The 19,129-nt window shown below is 59.8% G+C and overlaps 1 protein-coding gene across 1 annotated transcript; it reads right to left on the reverse strand.

Annotated features, from left to right (window-relative positions):
• Positions 1-181: 181 nt before the first annotated feature.
• LOC122101876 (basic proline-rich protein-like) lies at positions 182-17,477 on the reverse strand. Its single transcript, XM_042672355.1, has 3 exons — positions 16,886-17,477; positions 1,510-1,793; positions 182-955 (listed from the first exon to the last, which is right to left on the reverse strand). The coding sequence occupies exons 1-3, from the start codon at positions 17,475-17,477 to the stop codon at positions 182-184; spliced, it is 1,650 nt and encodes a 549-aa protein (XP_042528289.1).
• Positions 17,478-19,129: the final 1,652 nt, after the last annotated feature.

Below are 19,129 nucleotides of genomic sequence, written 5' to 3' on the forward strand. Positions count from 1 at the left end.
AAAAGAGACGCGAGCTATTTCACCTAACGCTGCTTTTATTTCGTTTCCTCCACGCGCGCCCTCCGCGGGCGGCGGCACCTCCGTCCGTCCGTCCGTCCGTCCGTCCGCGCGGCGCGCGGTGCAGGTCAGTCAGCCCGCGCCGGGGGTGCGGGGCCCGCGCGGGGCGTGACGTCACGGGACGTCACCGCCGGTCGGGGGCGGCCGGGTCCGGAAGGAGCGGGGGTCGCCGCCCCCGCCGGGCCCCGATGGCGCCGGCGCCCGCGCCCCGCACCGCCCGCGGGCCTCGGGGAGGTGCGGGCGTCCCGGCCTCCGGCCCGCGCGCCGCTCGGCCCCGCGCGGCTGCTGCCTCGTTCTCGGGGCTCTGCCCGGCCCCGCGCCCGGCCCCGGCCCCGCTCCGCCCGCCTCGTCTCCGCGCAGGATCCCCGCCCGGCCCGGCCCGGCCGCCTTCGCTGCACGCGGGGCTGGAGGCCGCGAGGCCGCCGGGAACCGCGCCGAGCTCCCGCGCGGCGCGGCCGAGGCCCGGCGTGCTTCTGCCGGCGCGGCCCCGGTTCCCGTCCTCCCCGCGCAGCCGGGCTCCGGGGCACGCGGCCCGGGGACGGGGACGGGGCCCGGAGAGCCGAGGAGGGCGAGGGGTGCGCCGGGCCGGGCGCTGCGCGCACCGTGAGTTGGAGCCGGGCGCCGCGCGCACGGTGGATTGGAGCCGGGCGCCGCGCGCACCGTGACTTGGACGCGGTGACCTGGAGCGGGTGCTGCGCGCACCGTGACTTGGACGCGGTGACCTGGAGCCCGGTACTGCGTTCACCCGCCGGCGCCCAGGCCTGCGGGGCGCGGGGACCCGGGCCCGGCCCTCGGGAGGGAGCGGGGCGGCCGCGCGCTCCGGGCCGGGGCCCGGGGTCTCCGCCTCGGCCTCCTGACGCGGGAGCCGCGGAGCTGCGGGCTCCGAGCCGCGCCTGGCCTGCGGGCGCCCGACGCCCGCAAACGTCCGGGGGTCAGACTAGACCTCGCAGGTGCGCTGCCCCGTCGTCCCTGTGTCTGTCTGTCTCCCTCCGTCTCTCTGTTTCCCTCCCTCTCTCCTTTCTCTTTCGCTTTCTCCCTCCCCCTCTCTCTTCCTTTCTTTCCTTTTCTTTTTTCTTTTTTCTTTTTTTGCCAGTCCTGGGCCTTGAATTCAGGGCCTGGGCGCTGTCCCTGAGCCGGCACCACTTCCAGCTTTTTCTGTGTCTGTGGTGCTGAGGAATCGAACCCAGGGCTTCATGCATGCTAGACAAGCGCTCTACCACCGAGCCACCTTCCCAGCACCCTCTCTCCCTCCTGCCCTCTCTTCCTCTGTCTCCCTCTTTCCCTCTGTCTCTCTCTCCCCTCCCTCCCCCTCTCCTTCCCTCCCAGGGCTGGACCAGGGAGGGCAGATGGAGCTGGCCTGGCGGGGGAAGGGCCGGCAGCCTCCGGGCCCTGGCGCATTCCAAGGGCATCCAGTGCCTCGCCACCCTGGGAGGAGGGTAGCTGCCACCTGACCTCTGCCCCCGAGGCCCAGCAGCATCCCCCTGCACCGGGGCCGGCAGCCTCCTCCGCCCCGTGTTTCTCAGAGATGCCCCGGAGGATGGCGGTGGAGGCCAGCAAGGCCAGGCAGGTGCACCCTGCTCCCAGGGGCCGGGCCTGGCGTTCATAGTCGGTCTGCAGCCGGGGTGACCCGCAGACCACCCCGCGGGGCAGGTGCAAACGGCTGAATCGGTACCTCGGCCTGGGAGCGTCTGGCAGCCCAGTGCACCCCGCAGCCAGGGCAGGGTGGGCATCTGCTTCTGGACAGAGGGTACCCGAGAGAAATGTGCGCCCACGTCTTCAGGCCCAGACCACCGTCCCCCATCTCCGCCCACCCTGGGCACACTCACAACTCGGCCCTGGCCTGGCAGGGTGGCCGCGGTGCCCTTGCTCCTGGGCCGGCGGGGTGGCCGAGTCCCTCAGGCTCCAGCCTCTCCAGGGGCCCCAGGGGCTGCTCCTCTGCGCCCTGCTTTCCCACATTAAATATAGTCGTTGATTCTTCCAGAGAAAGTTGGGTTTTTAAACTACAGGTCAGGGTATAACTGATTTCTCTTAAAATAAACGCATTTTAAAGTAATTTCAGAGAAGAATTGAATGGAAAGCCTCGGAGGGGCCAGGCGTAATCAGAAGGACAGGCCGTGTCCACCAGGCCTGGCACCGTCCACCGAGGGACCGGCCTGGCGCCGGCCGGTGGAGGGACCCTGGGCTCCCGTCGGCTCTGCCGTCGTCCCTTCCTGAGGTGGAAACAAATGTTCTGCCCTACCAGCCCCAGCCTCCCGGGCCTCACCAGAGCCTTAGCTGTGCTCCGGAGCCCAGCATGAGGAACAACACGACGCAGCTCGGCTCTTTCCTCTCCTTTCGTTCTCTCTTTCCACCACTGCGCAGCCTCAGGTTCCGAGCTTACAAGCAGAGGTTGAGCCGGCGGCCGAGGGGTCGCACCCGGCGTCCTCAGCCCACGCCCACCGCCCCGTGGCCAGGCCCCACCCGGACTGCAGCAGCTTGCCCGCTAGAAACGTGAGGCGGGTTCCGTGGGGATTCATGCTGACCCGGCTCCCTGAGTGGAAGAAGCCGACACCTCCGGCGCCCGGCGGGTGAGCTCTGAAAGCCCAGGTCTGGCCGGGCGTTGGCCGCCACCTGCAGAGCGCTGTTTGCGCTGGGGCTCCGTGGACCAGCAGGTGCTTTGGAACTTGGTGACCCCCTGAGGTCGGGGCCCTGGGGGCAGTGTGCCTCTTGCCCTCTTCACTCCCCAGGCCCCAGAAAGACACTCCTTTCCCCTCCCCACCCCCACCCGGCCAGCAGGAAGCCGGAGGGACTCCAGCCCAGACTGAGCCCGCACAGGGCTTCCTGTGGCCAGAGAAGCTGGTTCTGAGCCCCCAGCATGCTGAGCAGCTCTCTCTCTCTCTCTCTCTCTCTCTCTCTCTCTCTCTCTCTCTCTCTCTCTCACACACACACACACACACACTCACACACACACACACACACGCAACGCAGAGGCTGGGCTCCGCTGGGGCACTTTTGTTAGTGGCACGCAGGGAGGCACGGCAGGCTGACAGGATGGAGGGGCAGACAGGGACCCTGGAGCGCCGGGGCAGAGCACAAAGGCCCGAGTTTCCAGTTCCTTTGTGGGGGCGGCCGGCCTGCTGAGCCCGCAGGCTGGCTGCAGCTCCTCTATCCATCCCGAGGCCCCCCTCAGAGCGGCCACCTGTACCCCGAGTGTGTGACGGAGGGATGCCCCCACCTCCTGGGGGGGTCCCGGGGGGACAGAGGCTGTGGGAGGAGGCGTCTGGGGCCCGACTGGGAGGGAGCTGAACGACTCTTCAGACCTCCTGCTACCCAGGCCCCAGCCTCTCTCTGACCCCCAGTGGGGCATCCTAAGCGTGAGCGTGGGCCAGTTTTAAACTTGTGATGGTCGGGAGTAACCACGTCTGGCACTCGGGTGGAGCCAGCCGGGAAGGAGCAGCGGAAGCCAGGTTATTCTAAGCGTTATGAGGTAGCCGGGAGGTGTCTCGTCTCTAACCCCTAGGCTGAGATCTGAGGATCATAGTTGGAATGCAGCCCAGCCAGGAAAGTCCATAAGACTCTTACCCCCAATTAGTCACCAAAAAGCCAGAAGTGGAGCTGTGGCTCAATTGGTCCAACGCCAGCCTTGAGCACAGAAGCCAAGGGACAGCGTCCAGGCCTCAAGACTGGTGTACACGCATGTGTGCGCGCGCACACACATGCACACACAGCCCCCGCCCCCTCACGATTCTCTCATGAAACAGCTTTGGAGCCCCCGCTTCTCAGACGTGAACACCAAGCCCGAGCGACACACAGCGTCTCTGCCCAAGTGAGCCCCGGGTCAGAGTCCAGGGCCCTCCGCCCAGCCAGCCCTCACACAAAACCCCGTGTTTCCCAGGCCGCCTCCACCCTTTGGGCTCTGAGGGAGGGGTGCCTCTGGAGTTCGGGGAGAAGACTGTGCGGAGACCGGGCAGGAGACCCGCAGGCTGCCTCCTGGCTGCAGCCTCCCGGCCTGGTCCCTTCCCCGCCCCCACCCTGCACACCCACCCCGTCCCTTCCTGCCTTTGCTCTCTGCTCGCCTCTAGCAGGCGCTGCCTCCGCTGATGTCCCCGGCTTTCTGCACAAACAGGCTGTGTGCAAAAGCAGAGAGGCTCGCGGAGAGACTCAGCGGCACCCAAGACTTGGAGAGGAATTGGAATCGATGTGTTCTGCGAGTGTCTCCAGTGCCAGGGCAGCTGAAGACCTTGAACCTGGAGCCATTGAGTCCCCGAGGGCGGGGGGGGGGGGGGGGGGAGCCGGCCACCTGGCCAGGTCCAGTTGCAGACAAGCCGCTCCCCAGGCCCGGCAGCGTGCCGCGGCCATGGTGCTCCTGCAGGCCAGGACTGGAGGGCAGGGCAGAGGGCGCCCGGTCCGAGGCTTTCCTGCGAACGCTGCTCTCCTCCCCCGAAGAGGAAGTTGAACCTGCACTGTAATCGTTTAAAAGCGATTTGTCACTGGCAACAATTTACAGAAATATATTTCTGTTGCAGCCTCTCCCAACCGCCGGGATTTATGGCTTCGTCTCCGGGCTTTGAAAGCGTGCCGCGCAGGCGGCGCACGGCGAAATGTATGAGCGGTTGCGGGATTTTTTTTTTTCATCAAGTTTCTCCAAATATGTAAACTCTGAAAGCACCTTATTCTTTTTAAACGATCATTCATTTGTCTCCAGACTCTGTCTTTTGGCACAATTTATTATTCTCTATTTCAAAAATCTTAAATGCATTTTGCATATTAGCGCGTAACTCTTGTTCCTGTCTCCTCAGTGGTGGAACTGCGGGATTGCTTTTATAAAGAAAAAAATGGCTAATAAAATTGGCCTCAGCACCAGTGCTCTGCAATTCTTATGAACAGTAAAGTGGTACTTACCGTCATTGATGTTAAAAGCTATTTCTAAATTATGGTGCCATTTATTATCTCTTGTGTCCAAAGTAAGTTTAAATGATGCTTATAATTCATGTTTTACCAAATTTCCTTCCCCCCCGAGGATACCTCTGATTAACTTATGCACATTAAAGCGCTTTTTAAATTCTTCTTTTATTGCCATTATGCTCTGAAAATCTCAGCGATTCTCAAAAATGGGTAATAAACTTGAGATAAAATGCTGCAGTTTTAGATCAATGCTGACATATCACTGTGGTGATTTCTACAGAGCAAAAGTGATAATGCTTCATATTTACGGAATATATACTAGGTTATTACTACAGTATTACCATTCTGTTCTAAGATGAAATGAGTAATTCACCAATTTATTAAACAGTTACATTTAAGTATTGCTTAGGACATTACCACTCCAATCTGTTTACTTAGCTTGAAGAGTTACCATTAAGATACCCTGTTTATTTAGGTAAAATTTGTAATCATCATGCCTTCCATTAACCAACTTATTTTTCTGCAAGGCTAATTGTCTGGAAATGAGTTTCTTCTTATTTACTGTGCTACTTTCTGCTTAGCTGGCTAAAAACGTCACCCCAGCAAGAAGTGCTAGGGAAATTAATAATACATACAGAGAACAGTTTTAATTAGTATAATACCAAATGTTAATAAAAGATTTATGACACTGTTAGAAAGTTCTAACAGAAGAGATCTTAGCAGCTCGGGGCTCAATTTGTCAAGAGCCTGGTAGTGGCTTCACCCTTTGTGGCTGGCGGGGCTGGGGTGACCGGCAGGATTTGGGTGGCCAGCAGGCCTGCAGGGGCCCCTGGACACAGACCGGAAGTAAATAGCCCGAGGTGGGGGGGCAGGAGGTTTGGGGCGCGGGAGTCCAGTGCCAGCATTACTGAGTTTGCTGCCAGGGCAGAGGGGCCGGGGCTGGTGGGTCCTGGGAGTACGGCCATCTCTGCACACAGTTGGATCAGGGCTTGGAGGAAGGAAGCCGAGCCCCCAGGAGATGCTAGGCCCACCCGGGAGGAGCAGAGGGCAAAGCCTCTGGGCCCTGTGGCTGGCTGCGCCCCGAGAGCGGAGCCCGGAGTGTGGAGCCCAGTACTCGCTGCCCCTCCCTGCCCTGGAGGCAGAGATCATGGCTTCACCCACCCAGACAAGACCGGCAGGGGAGTGATCCACTCTCTCCCACGACTCCTTCCCACCTCCAAAACCCAAAGCCCATCACGCGCCCCTCCGCCTCCTCTGCCATCTATCTCTCTGTCTGTCTGACGGGCTGTGTCTGTGCAAGGGCCAGGCCTCACCTTCTTACCAGCGTCCGCACACAGTCGGTGGTTTTACAAGATCTAAGGATAGAAGAAAAAAAGGGGAAAAGCAGGAATGGACGTGGCTTTAGCTGGCAATCTTAACAGGAAGAATACTGACACTGGACAAATACATTGTGTTGTGCTGCAGGAAGTCACCACGTCCCCACGCGGGCCGCACCGCACTGCCGGAGGTCTGCGGGTGATTATTGTTGCCATTTTCCGGCCCCCCGAGGGCCAGGTCTTAGGAGCAGTGGGAGCCCTCTCTCCTTTCTTAGCACATGTAATAAAAACTGACCAAGCCAGTTACTTCTCCACCATTCTCTCCAATTCAAGAAACTCCACATCATCAGGCACTTGAGGGCTGATGGCTCTTTCATTCTACCTGTGATTAAAGAGAAAAAAACCAAAACCAGCACAAGTTCTTGGGCGGAAGTGTGTCAGGATATGTGCAAAGCAGTCCAGGCCATGTCTGGAAGGGAAACGCAACGTCTGGAAACAGCCATCGGGAGCAGGGTCCAGAGGCTCCGTGGGGCCACCCTGGGCGCCAGGACTCGGTCCCCCAGGAGGAAGGCTGGTCCCTCAACAAACGCATCAACAGACGGTGGTATGTGTGTGCAAGGGAGTGTCACACCGGGATTCAGTATGGACAGGAGATGCTACCGCACAGGTGGACCTTGAAACCAGGACCTCATGGAGACCATCACACACAAGACCGCGCTCGGACTCCACTGACAAGAAATGTCTGAGACAGGTAGAAGTAGCGGCCGCACGGAGGGGGCGTTCTCTGGGAGACAGGGGAAGCGGGTACCTAGGAGAAGCTACTGATGGGCAAGGCAGGATTTGGAGGTGATATCATGTGGAGGAGTCTCACCCAGCGCTGAACTGATGCGAAACGCCTCGTTCTGAACGCTTTGAACGACCTCATTGTAGGAAGTATGAATTTCATCCCATTAAAAGAAAGAACTGTTCCTAGAAGGAAGCAGCTTTGCTCATCTTAACAGTGGCAGAAAGAGCCCCAAATAGCAAGCGGCCCCATGTCCACCGTCCCCCGAGAGTTGTCACTGAGTAGCTGTCAAAACAACACTTACAGATACTGACAAGTGCATGCAAAGGGAAACAATGTTGTTACAAAGTAATTTGTAGCTGATCTCCCCTGAGATCAGGTACACATGCACCCATGCAGGCCTGGCCCATGAGTCCTGTGCACCCATGCACACTGACAAAAGCCTGCAAAACCCCACCAAGCTAATGACCTCCCCAAGGTCAGGACTGTTGCTGTGGGAAGAGACCGTTGCCGCTCACTGTGGACCTTTTGTCTCCCTAGGTGAATGTGTTACCTAGGTTATCATCAAAGGCGTGGTGGAGACAGGACGGGAGGAGCTACTTCCTGCCACCGAAGCCCTTCCCCCCCGCCCCCCGCCCCCCAGCCGCTCTGGGGTTCATCCACTCATCCCTGCAGGCTTCTGTGCTGTGACGGAACCCAGGGCCAGGCCAGGCCCCGGCTAAACCCTGGCCCCTGTCCATTGCTTCTGCCTGCCTGCTTCTCTTGGGTTGTTAAATGACAGACGTTGTGTTTTGCTTTGCGGCACTAGGATTGTCCAGCCACTCACGGGCTGGGCAAGGGGCTTCCAGCTGAGCCTGGCCTCCAGCGCTTGCTTTGTTACACATAGGACATTGAGATCTCTTAAAATCCTGCAACACCCTGACACACAGAGTACAGTATCTACACACAGCGCACAGTGTCTATCCACATCGGGAGGCCTGTCCTCGTCCGGGCCGGCGCAGGGCTTCCACAGAACTGGGCTGCGGGAGGGCCCAGCCCCTGAACTTTTGAAAGCTTCTTACAGGGACAGTTGTCAGAATCTGAAATGTTTGAGATGAGACGAGATGGCTGTGCTGTGTGGTGCCAAGAGCGCCGGGCGGAGCTGGGCAGCCGAGGCCGTGGACGCCGGGCCGGCTTGTCCCAGTGCAGCCGCTTCAATCGCGTGGGGGGGGGGGAGTCGTCTCAATCGCCCACCTTGAGCTCTGCAGACTAGAGCTCATGAAGGGCTCCTTCACACCACTACCTAGCTGGATTTGATTTCAAATTCGCGGTGCCAAGTCCTAAGACTTCCGTTTGCTTTTCCCCAAACACAGTCCACATTTTTCCTTTGGCCATTCCACACGGTCCTATTTTTTTTTCTTTCTTTTTTTTTGGTCCGGTCGTGGGCCTGAACTCTGGGCCTGGGCGCTGTCCCTCAGCTCTTCAGCTCAAGGCTAGCGCTCTACCACTTGAGCCACAGCGCCACTTCTGGCTTTTTGCTTATGGGGTGCTGAGGAATCGAACCCAGGGCCTCAGGCATGCAAGACAAGCACTCTACCACTGAGCCACCTTCCCAGCCCCACACAGTCCTATTCTTAAGCCTGAAAGAACAGACCCAAGGCGAGGAGAGGCTCTGAGTGGCTGTGGGCCCTGGCATGTGTGTGCGCATGCACACGTGTCCTGACGTGTGTGTGCACTCGTGTGTGCCCTGTGTCTGAGTGGCTGTGTGTCCTGGTGTGTGTGCGCATGCACACGTGTCCTGACGTGTGTGTGCACTCGTGTGTGCCCTGTGTCTGAGTGGCTGTGTGTCCTGGTGTGTGTGTGTACTCATGTGTGTCCTGTGTGTGAGTGGCTGTGGGTCCTGGCGTGTGTGTGCGCATGCACACGTGTCCTGGTGTGTGTGTGCACTCATGTGTGTCCTGTGTCTGAGTGGCTGTGGGTCCTGGCGTGTGTGTGCGCATGCACACGTGTCCTGGTGTGTGTGTGCACTCGTGTGTGCCCTGTGTCTGAGTGGCTGTGGGTCCTGGCGTGTGTGTGCGCATGCACACGTGTCCTGGTGTGTGTGTGCACTCGTGTGTGTCCTGTGTCTGAGTGGCTGTGGGTCCTGGCGTGTGTGCGTGTGCACATGTGTCCTGACGTGTGTGTGCACTCGTGTGTGTCCTGTGTGTGAGTGGCTGTGGGTCCTGGCGTGTGTGTGCACTCGTGTGTGCCCTGTGTCTGAGTGGCTGTGGGTCCTGGCGTGTGTGTGCACTCGTGTGTGTCCTGTGTCTGAGTGGCTGTGGGTCCTGGCGTGTGTGTGCGCATGCACACATGTCCTGACGTGTGTGTGCACTCGTGTGTGTCCTGTGTGTGAGTGGCTGTGGGTCCTGGCGTGTGTGTGCACTCGTGTGTGCCCTGTGTCTGAGTGGCTGTGGGTCCTGGCGTGTGTGTGCACTCGTGTGTGCCCTGTGTCTGAGTGGCTGTGGGTCCTGGCGTGTGTGTGCGTGTGCACACGTGTCCTGGCGTGTGTGTGCACTCGTGTGTGTCCTGTGTCTGAGTGGCTGTGGGTCCTGGCGTGTGTGTGCGCATGCACACATGTCCTGACGTGTGTGTGCACTCGTGTGTGTCCTGTGTGTGAGTGGCTGTGGGTCCTGGCGTGTGTGTGCACTCGTGTGTGCCCTGTGTCTGAGTGGCTGTGGGTCCTGGCGTGTGTGTGCACATGCACACGTGTCCTGGTGTGTGTGTGCACTCGTGTGTGCCCTGTGTCTGAGTGGCTGTGGGTCCTGGCGTGTGTGTGCGCATGCACACATGTCCTGACGTGTGTGTGCACTCGTGTGTGTCCTGTGTGTGAGTGGCTGTGGGTCCTGGCGTGTGTGTGCACTCGTGTGTGCCCTGTGTCTGAGTGGCTGTGGGTCCTGGCGTGTGTGTGCACTCGTGTGTGCCCTGTGTCTGAGTGGCTGTGGGTCCTGGCGTGTGTGTGCGTGTGCACACGTGTCCTGGCGTGTGTGTGCACTCGTGTGTGTCCTGTGTCTGAGTGGCTGTGGGTCCTGGCGTGTGTGTGCGCATGCACACATGTCCTGACGTGTGTGTGCACTCGTGTGTGTCCTGTGTGTGAGTGGCTGTGGGTCCTGGCGTGTGTGTGCGCATGCACACGTGTCCTGACGTGTGTGTGCACTCGTGTGTGTCCTGTGTCTGAGTGGCTGTGGGTCCTGGCATGTGTGTGCACATGCACACGTGTCCTGGTGTGTGTGTGCACTCATGTGTGTCCTGTGTGTGAGTGGCTGTGGGTCCTGGCATGTGTGCGCATGCACACGTGTCCTGGTGTGTGTGTGCACTCATGTGTGTCCTGTGTGTGAGTGGCTGTGGGTCCTGGCGTGTGTGTGCACATGCACACGTGTCCTGACGTGTGTGTGCACTCATGTGTGTCCTGTGTGTGAGTGGCTGTGGGTCCTGGCGTGTGTGTGCGCGTGCACACGTGTCCTGACGTGTGTGTGCACTCGTGTGTGTCCTGTGTGTGAGTGGCTGTGGGTCCTGGCGTGTGTGTGCGCGTGCACACGTGTCCTGACGTGTGTGTGCACTCGTGTGTGTCCTGTGTCTGAGTGGCTGTGGGTCCTGGCATGTGTGTGCACATGCACACGTGTCCTGGTGTGTGTGTGCACTCATGTGTGTCCTGTGTGTGAGTGACTGTGTGTCCTGGTGTGTGTGTGCACTCATGTGTGTCCTGTGTCTGAGTGGCTGTGGGTCCTGGCGTGTGTGTGCACTCATGTGTGTCCTGTGTGTGAGGGCTGTGGGTCCTGGCGTGTGTGTGTGCGCGCGCATGAGGGTCTGCATCAGATGCTCAAGGCAGAAGAGCGCCAATGTTTCTCTCTTATTTTCACGGTGTTATTTTCTATGAGATCTGAATAATTAATAAGGAGGCCCTTTGCCATAATTAAGATGGATGTTCCTACACGTCAACACTGATGGCTTTCCGGTAATGAGTGAATTCAGATCCTCGTTAGGCCCATCCACACTCACTCAGCGGAGAAGGCACACTGCAGGGTTTGGGGGTGGGGCCTGCGTAAGAGGAGGTACAGGAGCCGGGCGCTGGTGGCTCACGCCTGTCATCCTAGCTACTCGAGAGGCTGAGATCTGAGGATCGCGGTTCAAAGCCAGCCCGGGCAGGAGAGACTGTGAGACTCTTATCTCCAATAAACCACCAGAGAACCGGAAGTGGCACTGTAGCTCAAGTGGTAGAGCGCTCGCCTTGAGCTGAAGAGCTGAGGGACAGCGCCCAGGCCCAGAGTTCAAGCCCCACGACCGACAAAAAAAAAAAAAAAGAGGTACAGGGTGACCCCAGGAATAAAAGGGGGCCTGGGAACTGACTCAAAGAAAAAACCCTGTTCAGAGCACCACCATCTCAGGACAATGGGCAAGCGAGGGCTAACAGAGTCGTTAACAGAGGGCTAGCAGAGTCGTGTGCCCATCTAAACAGGAAGTACTATATCTACACGTGGACTATACTGTCAACACACAGAGTACAGTCTATAACCGGAGCACAATATCTGCACACAGAGTATAGTATTTATACACAGAATATAGTATCTAAACACAGAGCACAGTATCTACATACAGAGTACAGTATCTACACACGGAGTACAGTATCTACACACGGAGTACAGTATCTACACATAGAAGTGCACTATCCAGTAAGCCTGTGGGTCCACCTTCCCAGCTACACGCGGAGCACAATACCCAGGTTGGCCTGGGTATAAAGCAAGCCCTGACCTTAAAAGCAACCAATGCAGGGATTAGGGGGGAGGGGGGAGGCTGGGAAGGGATGTGAAGGGTAAACAAAGGAGGAGGCTGCAATGCTTGGTAAGAAATGTATGCATTATCCTGCCCATGTAACTGTAACTCCTCTGTACAGTATGTTCACAAATAAAATTAAATTAAATTAAAAAAAAAAAAGCAACCAATGCAAAAAGAGGGCTGGGGGTATGGCTTGAGTAAGCTAGCAAGCACAAGGCCCCAAGTTCAAATCCCTGTGCTGTCCAGAAAAAAAGGCCATGAAGAGGCAGGAGGTTTCGTGTTAGTGAGCAGAAGTGCTGGAGAGCCCTGGCTCTACCTGCGGAGGTGCCATCTCTGGCTGCCCAGGGAACATGGGGTGCCCAGAGACCCTCGTGGGGTGGCTGGCAGTGTGCGGAGCGGGTCTTGTGCCATCGGCTGCCCTGTGAGGTCAGCCACAAGGCCCAAACCAGCCTGGCGCCCAGCCCTGGGCTGAACCTTAAGCCAAAATGAGCAACGACTTCTTGACAACTTGCCAGCCCGTGGTCTGTCTGTTCTCAACAGAAAACTGCCCAGGATGCTTCTAGAATGGGCAGCAGGGGCACAGCCAGCGAGTCCCACTCTCCTGCACAGTGCCGGGTCCCCTCTCAGCCGGTGGCACGGTGTGTAGATTCAGGACACTGTGGGCCTGGCCTGCGCAGGTCCCTGCCTGGGGTGAGGGCAGCAAGAGGCAGCAGCCGGCCCCTCCGGAGCCGGAGCCATGCCTCTCAGCTCCTCCTGAGCAGGGACTGGGGGTGATCGCCCTCCACCAGCCACAGGTGGCTCCGCAGAGAAGAGGCCATTCTGCCACCTCCCAGTCCCATCTCCCATGAAGGACTGGAGAGGACCCTGGCGTCCACCATCTCCGCTTCTCCGGCAGGCTGGTGCGCGGGCCAGGCCTCACCGGCTTGGAAATGCGTGCACTCAGGCTCTGGCTGGAGTTCACTAGGGGTGGGGTCACAGAGAACGTAAGGAATGCCACCCACAGCCGCAGCCCACACAGACGCACCGGGATGCATCCGGCCGGCGACCGAGCCGCCTGTGCTGCTGTCAGGAAGCCACAGGCTGCGGCCGGAGCGGCCTGCATGCTCTCTGTCCCAGGGTGTCCATCTTCTGGTGCTGCCCAATGGAAAAATCCAAACATAAAATCTGACGAACTTTACACAGTGCCACCTCGTCCTGCATCCAGGGGACGGGGCCGTCTAGGCCACCTGCTTGCTCCCTGGCTGTCCGGATTCTTCCAGGCGCCTTTCATTTGGTGGACAATGGCCCCAACTTGTGGAAGCAGAGGCAGAGACAGGGCGGGTGGGCTCTGGTGCGTGGGAAACACCTCAGGGAAGAGGGGTTTGGTGCTGTTTGCAGTGGCCGCGTGGACGGGGGTTTGGAGCGTGCGTCCCCACAGATGACCGGCACTAGTTCACCGGGCGCCACCCTGGGACACTCTTCATTTTTTTGCTCCCTTGTGTGTGCATTTCCCATCAATTCCTAGCGATCCATCCTTAAACACGCTAAGCAGCAAACTAAGCAACGCCAGCCAAACAGCCCTGCTGCGAGTTCAAGCTTCTCCTTTGCCCGCCGGAGCCCTTTTCTGGATGAGCCGCAGAGTTAAATTGACCAGCACAGGGTCCCAAGTGACGGCTCTTTTCAATTCAAAGCAAAAGAAAGCCTCTTTGCTTCCCTGACGCGGCTGCACGTCTCCCGAACGTGGGCAGTGGCGTCTCCCCTCCTCAGCTGCCGGAGGCCGGGAGGAGAAGCCGGAGCGTGGCTGTCTGTACTGCTTTTCTGTCCTGTGGACTGGACTCTCCGTGCTCTTTGTTCTGGCTTTTCCATTTATATTTGAAGTTGGACTGATTTGATGGCACATGAGCTAAAGACGACTTAGGGTTTCCAAGCCGCCGCGGCTGTTCTGCTGTTGCTCCTTGTGCTCTCTGGCCCCTCTCTCCTCCATCAGCCGACCAGGTGGCACCCTGCCCTGGGGGAGGGATGTCACAGTAGAAAGATGAGAAGCATCTTTTGTGTTTCAGGGCCTGAGCCCCAGGGCTGGACGCAGGGGAGAGGCACGCGGAGCCAGTGCGGGGGGGAAAGCAGGTGGAACTTTCCAGCTGGGGGAGCAGGGAGGGAAAGGGAGCCAGCCCTCCCCGCCCGCCCCTTCCCTGGGTGGGCGTTGGTGCCTGCCTTCCAGCTGGATCAGGGAGGGGACGTCTGTACCAAAGGAGCCAGAGCTCTGCCTCCTACGGGAAGCCCAGGGGACACACGGAAACGACGCCTGTCCTCAGTGGGGCAGAGTGGAGAGGCAGGCAGAGCAGCCGTCCGGAGCCCGGGGACGGGCGAAGTTGGCATCCCACGCCTGGTTCCAGGGCAACCTGGGCTCTCCAGGGCTCACGGGACACCTGGCTAAGCTCGGGGCCCAGGGAGCAATGGCGCTGCCACAATCTGGGGTCCTGTTGGTGTTTGTAGCTGGTGCCACTTGAAAGTGGCAGCTTCCACCCAGCTGTGTGGATGATGGAGAGGGGCTGTTGCTGTGTGGATGATGGAGGCAGGGCTGTCACTGTCACTGTGTGGATGATGGAGGGGGCTGTCACTGTGCTGTGTGGATGATGGAGGCGGGGCTGTCACTGTCACTGTGTGGATGATGGAGGTGGGGCTGTCACTGTCGCTGTGTGGATGATGGAAGGGGGGCTGTCATTGTGCTGTGTGGATGATGGAGGGGGGCTGTCACTGTCACTGTGTGGATGATGGAGGCGGGGCTGTCACTGTGCTGTGTGGATGATGGAGGCGGGGCTGTCACTGTGCTGTGTGGATGATGGAGGGGGGCTGTCACTGTGTGGATGATGGAGGCAGGGCTGTCACTGTTGCTGTGTGGATGATGGAGGGGGGCTGTCACTGTTGCTGTGTGGATGATGGAGGCGGGGCTGTCACTGTCGCTGTGTGGATGATGGAGGGGGGCTGTCACTGTGCTGTGTGGATGATGGAGGCGGGGCTGTCACTGTCACTGTGTGGATGATGGAGGTGGGGCTGTCACTGTCGCTGTGTGGATGATGGAAGGGGGGCTGTCACTGTGCTGTGTGGATGATGGAGGGGGGCTGTCACTGTCACTGTGTGGATGATGGAGGCGGGGCTGTCACTGTGCTGTGTGGATGATGGAGGCGGGGCTGTCACTGTGCTGTGTGGATGATGGAGGCGGGGCTGTCACTGTGCTGTGTGGATGATGGAGGCGGGGCTGTCACTGTGCTGTGTGGATGATGGAGGGGGGCTGTCACTGTGCTGTGTGGATGATGGAGGGGGGCTGTCACTGTCACTGTGTGGATGATGGAGGCGGGGCTGTCACTGTTGCTGTGTGGATGATGGAGGGGAGCTGTCACTGTCGCTGTGTGGATGATGGAGGGGGGCTGTCACTGTGTGGATGATGGAGGGGGCTGTCACTGTCACTGTGTGGATGATGGAGGGGAGCTGTCACTGTCGCTGTGTGGATGATGGAGGGGGCTGTCACTGTCACTGTGTGGATGATGGAGGGGAGCTGTCACTGTTGCTGTGTGGATGATGGAGGGGGGCTGTCACTGTCACTGTGTGGATGATGGAGGGGGGCTGTCACTGTGTGGATGATGGAGGCAGGGCTGTCACTGTTGCTGTGTGGATGATGGAGGGGAGCTGTCACTGTGTGGATGATGGAGGGGGGGCTGTCACTGTCACTGTGTGGATGATGGAGGGGGGCTGTCGCTGTGTGGATGATGGAGGGGGGCTGTCACTATGCTGTGTGGATGATGGAGGGGGGCTGTCACTGTCACTGTGTGGATGATGGAGGGGGGCTGTCACTATGCTGTGTGGATGATGGAGGCGGGGCTGTCGCTGTGCTGTGTGGATGATGGAGGCGGGGCTGTCACTGTGTGGATGATGGAGGGGGCTGTCACTCTCACTGTGTGGATGATGGAGGGGGGCTGTCACTGTCACTGTGTGGATGATGGAGGGGGGCTGTCACTGTCACTGTGTGGATGATGGAGGGGGCTGTCACTCTCACTGTGTGGATGATGGAGGGGGGCTGTCACTGTCACTGTGTGGATGATGGAGGCGGGACTGTCACTGTGCTGTGTGGATGATGGAGGGGAGCTGTCACTGTGCTGTGTGGATGATGGAGGGAGGCTGTCATCTCTGGTCCTCTCTGGCCTGACCCTGCCTTCGCCTGTCTCTCGGGTGACCCTGGACGGTGCCGGGTCAGTGGGGCCCTGGCTGTCCTGTGATAACTTCCCTTCCGGCTCTGATTAATGCAGCCTCTGCCCGTGCTGAGTCGGGGCCCGGCCACTCGCCAGGCCGAGCGGGGGACAGGAGGCCGGGACGCTGGACGCCGACCATCCCCACCCCGTCCTCCCATGCCGTGGGGGGGGGTCCAGTGCTGTCGGGGTGGGGTCCCGTGCCATCGGAGGGGGTTCCGTGCCATGGGGGGGGGGTCCCGTGCCGTCGGGGTGGGGTGGGGGGGGTCCCGTGCCGTCGGGGTGGGGGGGTCCCGTGCCGTCGGGGTGGGGGGGGTCCCGTGCCGTCGGGGTGGGGTGGGGGGGGTCCCGTGCCGTCGGGGTGGGGTGGGGTGGGGTCTCGTGCTGTCGGGGTGGGGGGGGGGTCCCGAGCCGTCGGGGGTCCCCTGGCGGCCGCGTCTCGGGCCGCACCTGCCCGCCCGGACTCGTCCCCGCCCGGGGCTGCGGGACACCGCACCGAGGACACGGACCGGCCCACGTCGGAAGCCGGGCTCCGGGGCGCCCGGGCGGAGCCGCACAGCGGGCGGACGCGGGGGACCCCGAGCCTGGCCGGGCGCCCGTCATCCGCCCCGGTGCGGGAGGCGCCGCCCCGCCATCTCCAGGCCCGCGGGGCGCGGGCGGGCGGGGCGCACCGCGGGGCGCGGGCGCGGGCGGGCGGGGCGCGGGCGGGCGGGGCTCGGGCGGGCGGGGGGCACCGGGGGGCGCGGGGCTCGGGCGGGCGGGGGGCACCGCGGGGCGCGGGGCGCGGGCGGGCGGGGGGCACCGCGGGGCGCGGGGCGCGGGCGGGCGGGGGGCACCGGGGAGCGCGGGGGCGCCGTCCGGGGGGCGCGGGGACGCCATCGGGGGGCGCGGGGGCGCCGTCCGGGGGGCGCGGGGACGCCATCGGGGGGCGCGGGGGCGCCGTCCGGGGGGCGCGGGGACGCCATGGGGGGGCGCGGGGACGCCATCGGGGGGCTCGGGAGCGCCCTCGGGGGGCGCGGGGACGCCATGGGGGGGCGCGGGGACGCCCTCGGGGGGCTCGGGGGCGCCCTCGGGGGGCTCGGGGACGCCATCAGGGGGCGCGGGGACGCCATCGGGGGGCGCGGGGGCGCCCTCGGGGGGCTCGGGGACGCCCTCGGGGGGCGCGGGGACGCCATCGGGGGGCGCGGGGACGCCATGGGGGGGCGCGGGGACGCCATCGGGGGGCGCGGGGACGCCATCGGGGGGCGCGGGGACGCCATCGGGGGTCGCCGCCCGCCTCCCGCCCCGCGCCGCCTGCAGCCCACCGAAGTCGGCCGGGTTTGCCTCCCACGGACGCCGGCCTGGCTCTAGGACCCTGTGCTCGTGACTCCCACGGAGGCCGGGAGAGGGGCGAGCCGGGCGCGAGCTGGGGCGGGGAGGACCCCCCATGAGGGGTTCAGGCCCGCGGAGGCGCCCAAACCAGAGCCTCGAGGTAGGCGTCAGAAGAACATCCGTTGAAAGATCATCACAGAGCTTGAATTGACTTCGTACGGCAGTCGGTGTGTGCCTGGAGCCCCGGCTCCCCGGCGGGACTGCACCAGAGCCCACCAGGGCAAGGTCAGCCTGGGCAGCATCACAAGACTCCATCTCAAAGAGAAGAGAGAAAGAAGACGGGAAGGAAGGAAAGAGGAAAAAAAGAAAAAGAAAGGCTGTCAGTGGGCAGCATTTATTTGGTGGTGGTGGTGTTTTTGCCAGTCCTGGGGCTTGAACTCAGGGCCGGGGCCCTGTCCCTGGGCCTCCCCGTGCTCAGGGCCAGCGCTCTACCACTGGAGCTGCAGCACCACGTCCAGCTTTTTCTGAGTGGTTTATTGGAGATAAGAGTCTCCCACACTTTCCTGCCTGTGCTGGCTTTGAACCATGACCCTCAGTTCTCAGTCTCCTGAGCAGGATCACAGGCGTGAGCCACCAGCGCGACATTAGTGAACAGTTTTTAAAAACCTACAGCTTTCTCAGTGAGTAAAACTAAAATACCCACGAACGGCAACAGCACCACAAAGGAAGGTGAAGACCAAAGATCTCCGTCCGGTCTCCTGGGCTCTTCTGTATGGAGCTGTGCAGTAGACAGCTGCCTTCCCGCCGAAGACACTTTAAACGTCCACGAGATCCATTCTGTCCACAGCTTTTGACATTAAATAAAAGAACTCTCAGGACATCTTCATACAGAGTGGAAAGAAATTTGGTCTAAAGGTTACTTAAGATGAGAAAATTCAAATTATAATTTGGCAATAAGGAAGTGGTTTAAATAATTTAAAATGAAGGATGAGCTACAGGAAGTTGTTCTTTGGTGGTCGTTTTTGTTTCAATTGCCACAAGCAAGACGTAGATTTAAAAAATAGACCACAGGGCACAGCTAGCGTTTCTGACAGGCATGTGCAGGCAGGATTCTAGAAACAGCAATCATTTAACAAATTGTGCCATTAAAAGTCATAATAGGTCTAAGAGCTGTTCTTGAAAGAACTTACTAAGTAATTTGACCTACATAATCATCTTGTTAAATTCATTTGATATCATGAGACAGTTTGTGGAATATGCATAGTACATTATATTAAAGAGAAAAGTACCCTTCAATTGGTATCTGATGTGCACTTTGCAATCACAGCTATTAGTTGTCTATAAAACTCCTAGACATGATTTGATTTGATTACTATTATATCATTTTACTTTGTAATGTATAGGGGGGTGGAGATCGCTGGTTTGCTTTTGCTTACTAGGAAATTCTTAATGAAGGATGTTTTATTTATGAACTTAAAGAGACACATGGATTGCTGGTGGCTAAACTGATGATTCTGCTGCCGTACTTGTCAAAATGATGGCTCTAATTCAATCGTGGGGCGACAGTGGGTCTCTGAGTTGATCTCTGCCTCAGCAAGCTGGCACGGACCTGGGATAGCTCCTCCTGAGAGGAGCTCCACCAGCGGCTCACAGGAGGCCATCAAAACCAAACGCCAGCAGAGAGAAGACCTCAGAGCCCTTGCTCAACGGTACACTGGCTGCGTTTTACCTCTGGTGTTCCTAACACCCGAAGTCAGTGACCGAGGATA

The sequence above is a fragment of the Dipodomys spectabilis genome, unplaced genomic scaffold, assembly GCF_019054845.1.
Source record: "Dipodomys spectabilis isolate Male_0828 unplaced genomic scaffold, ASM1905484v1 ptg000699l, whole genome shotgun sequence".
In the NCBI taxonomy this organism is placed as follows: Eukaryota; Metazoa; Chordata; class Mammalia; order Rodentia; family Heteromyidae; genus Dipodomys; species Dipodomys spectabilis.

What these genes read in the sequence shown, in the direction of transcription:
- LOC122101876 (XM_042672355.1), bottom strand. Translation starts at nt 17,477, where the DNA reads ATGGGGGGTCCTCCCCGCCCCAGCTCGCGCCCGGCTCGCCCCTCTCCC. An exon ending in CGGCGCCCCCGCGCTCCCCG is followed by an intron (nt 1,794 to 16,885) that starts GTGCCCCCCGCC and finishes CCCTCTGTCCAG; the next exon opens with AAGCAGATGCCCACCCTGCC. An exon ending in GCTGGGCCTCGGGGGCAGAG is followed by an intron (nt 956 to 1,509) that starts GTCAGGTGGCAG and finishes GGGCGCCCGCAG; the next exon opens with GCCAGGCGCGGCTCGGAGCC.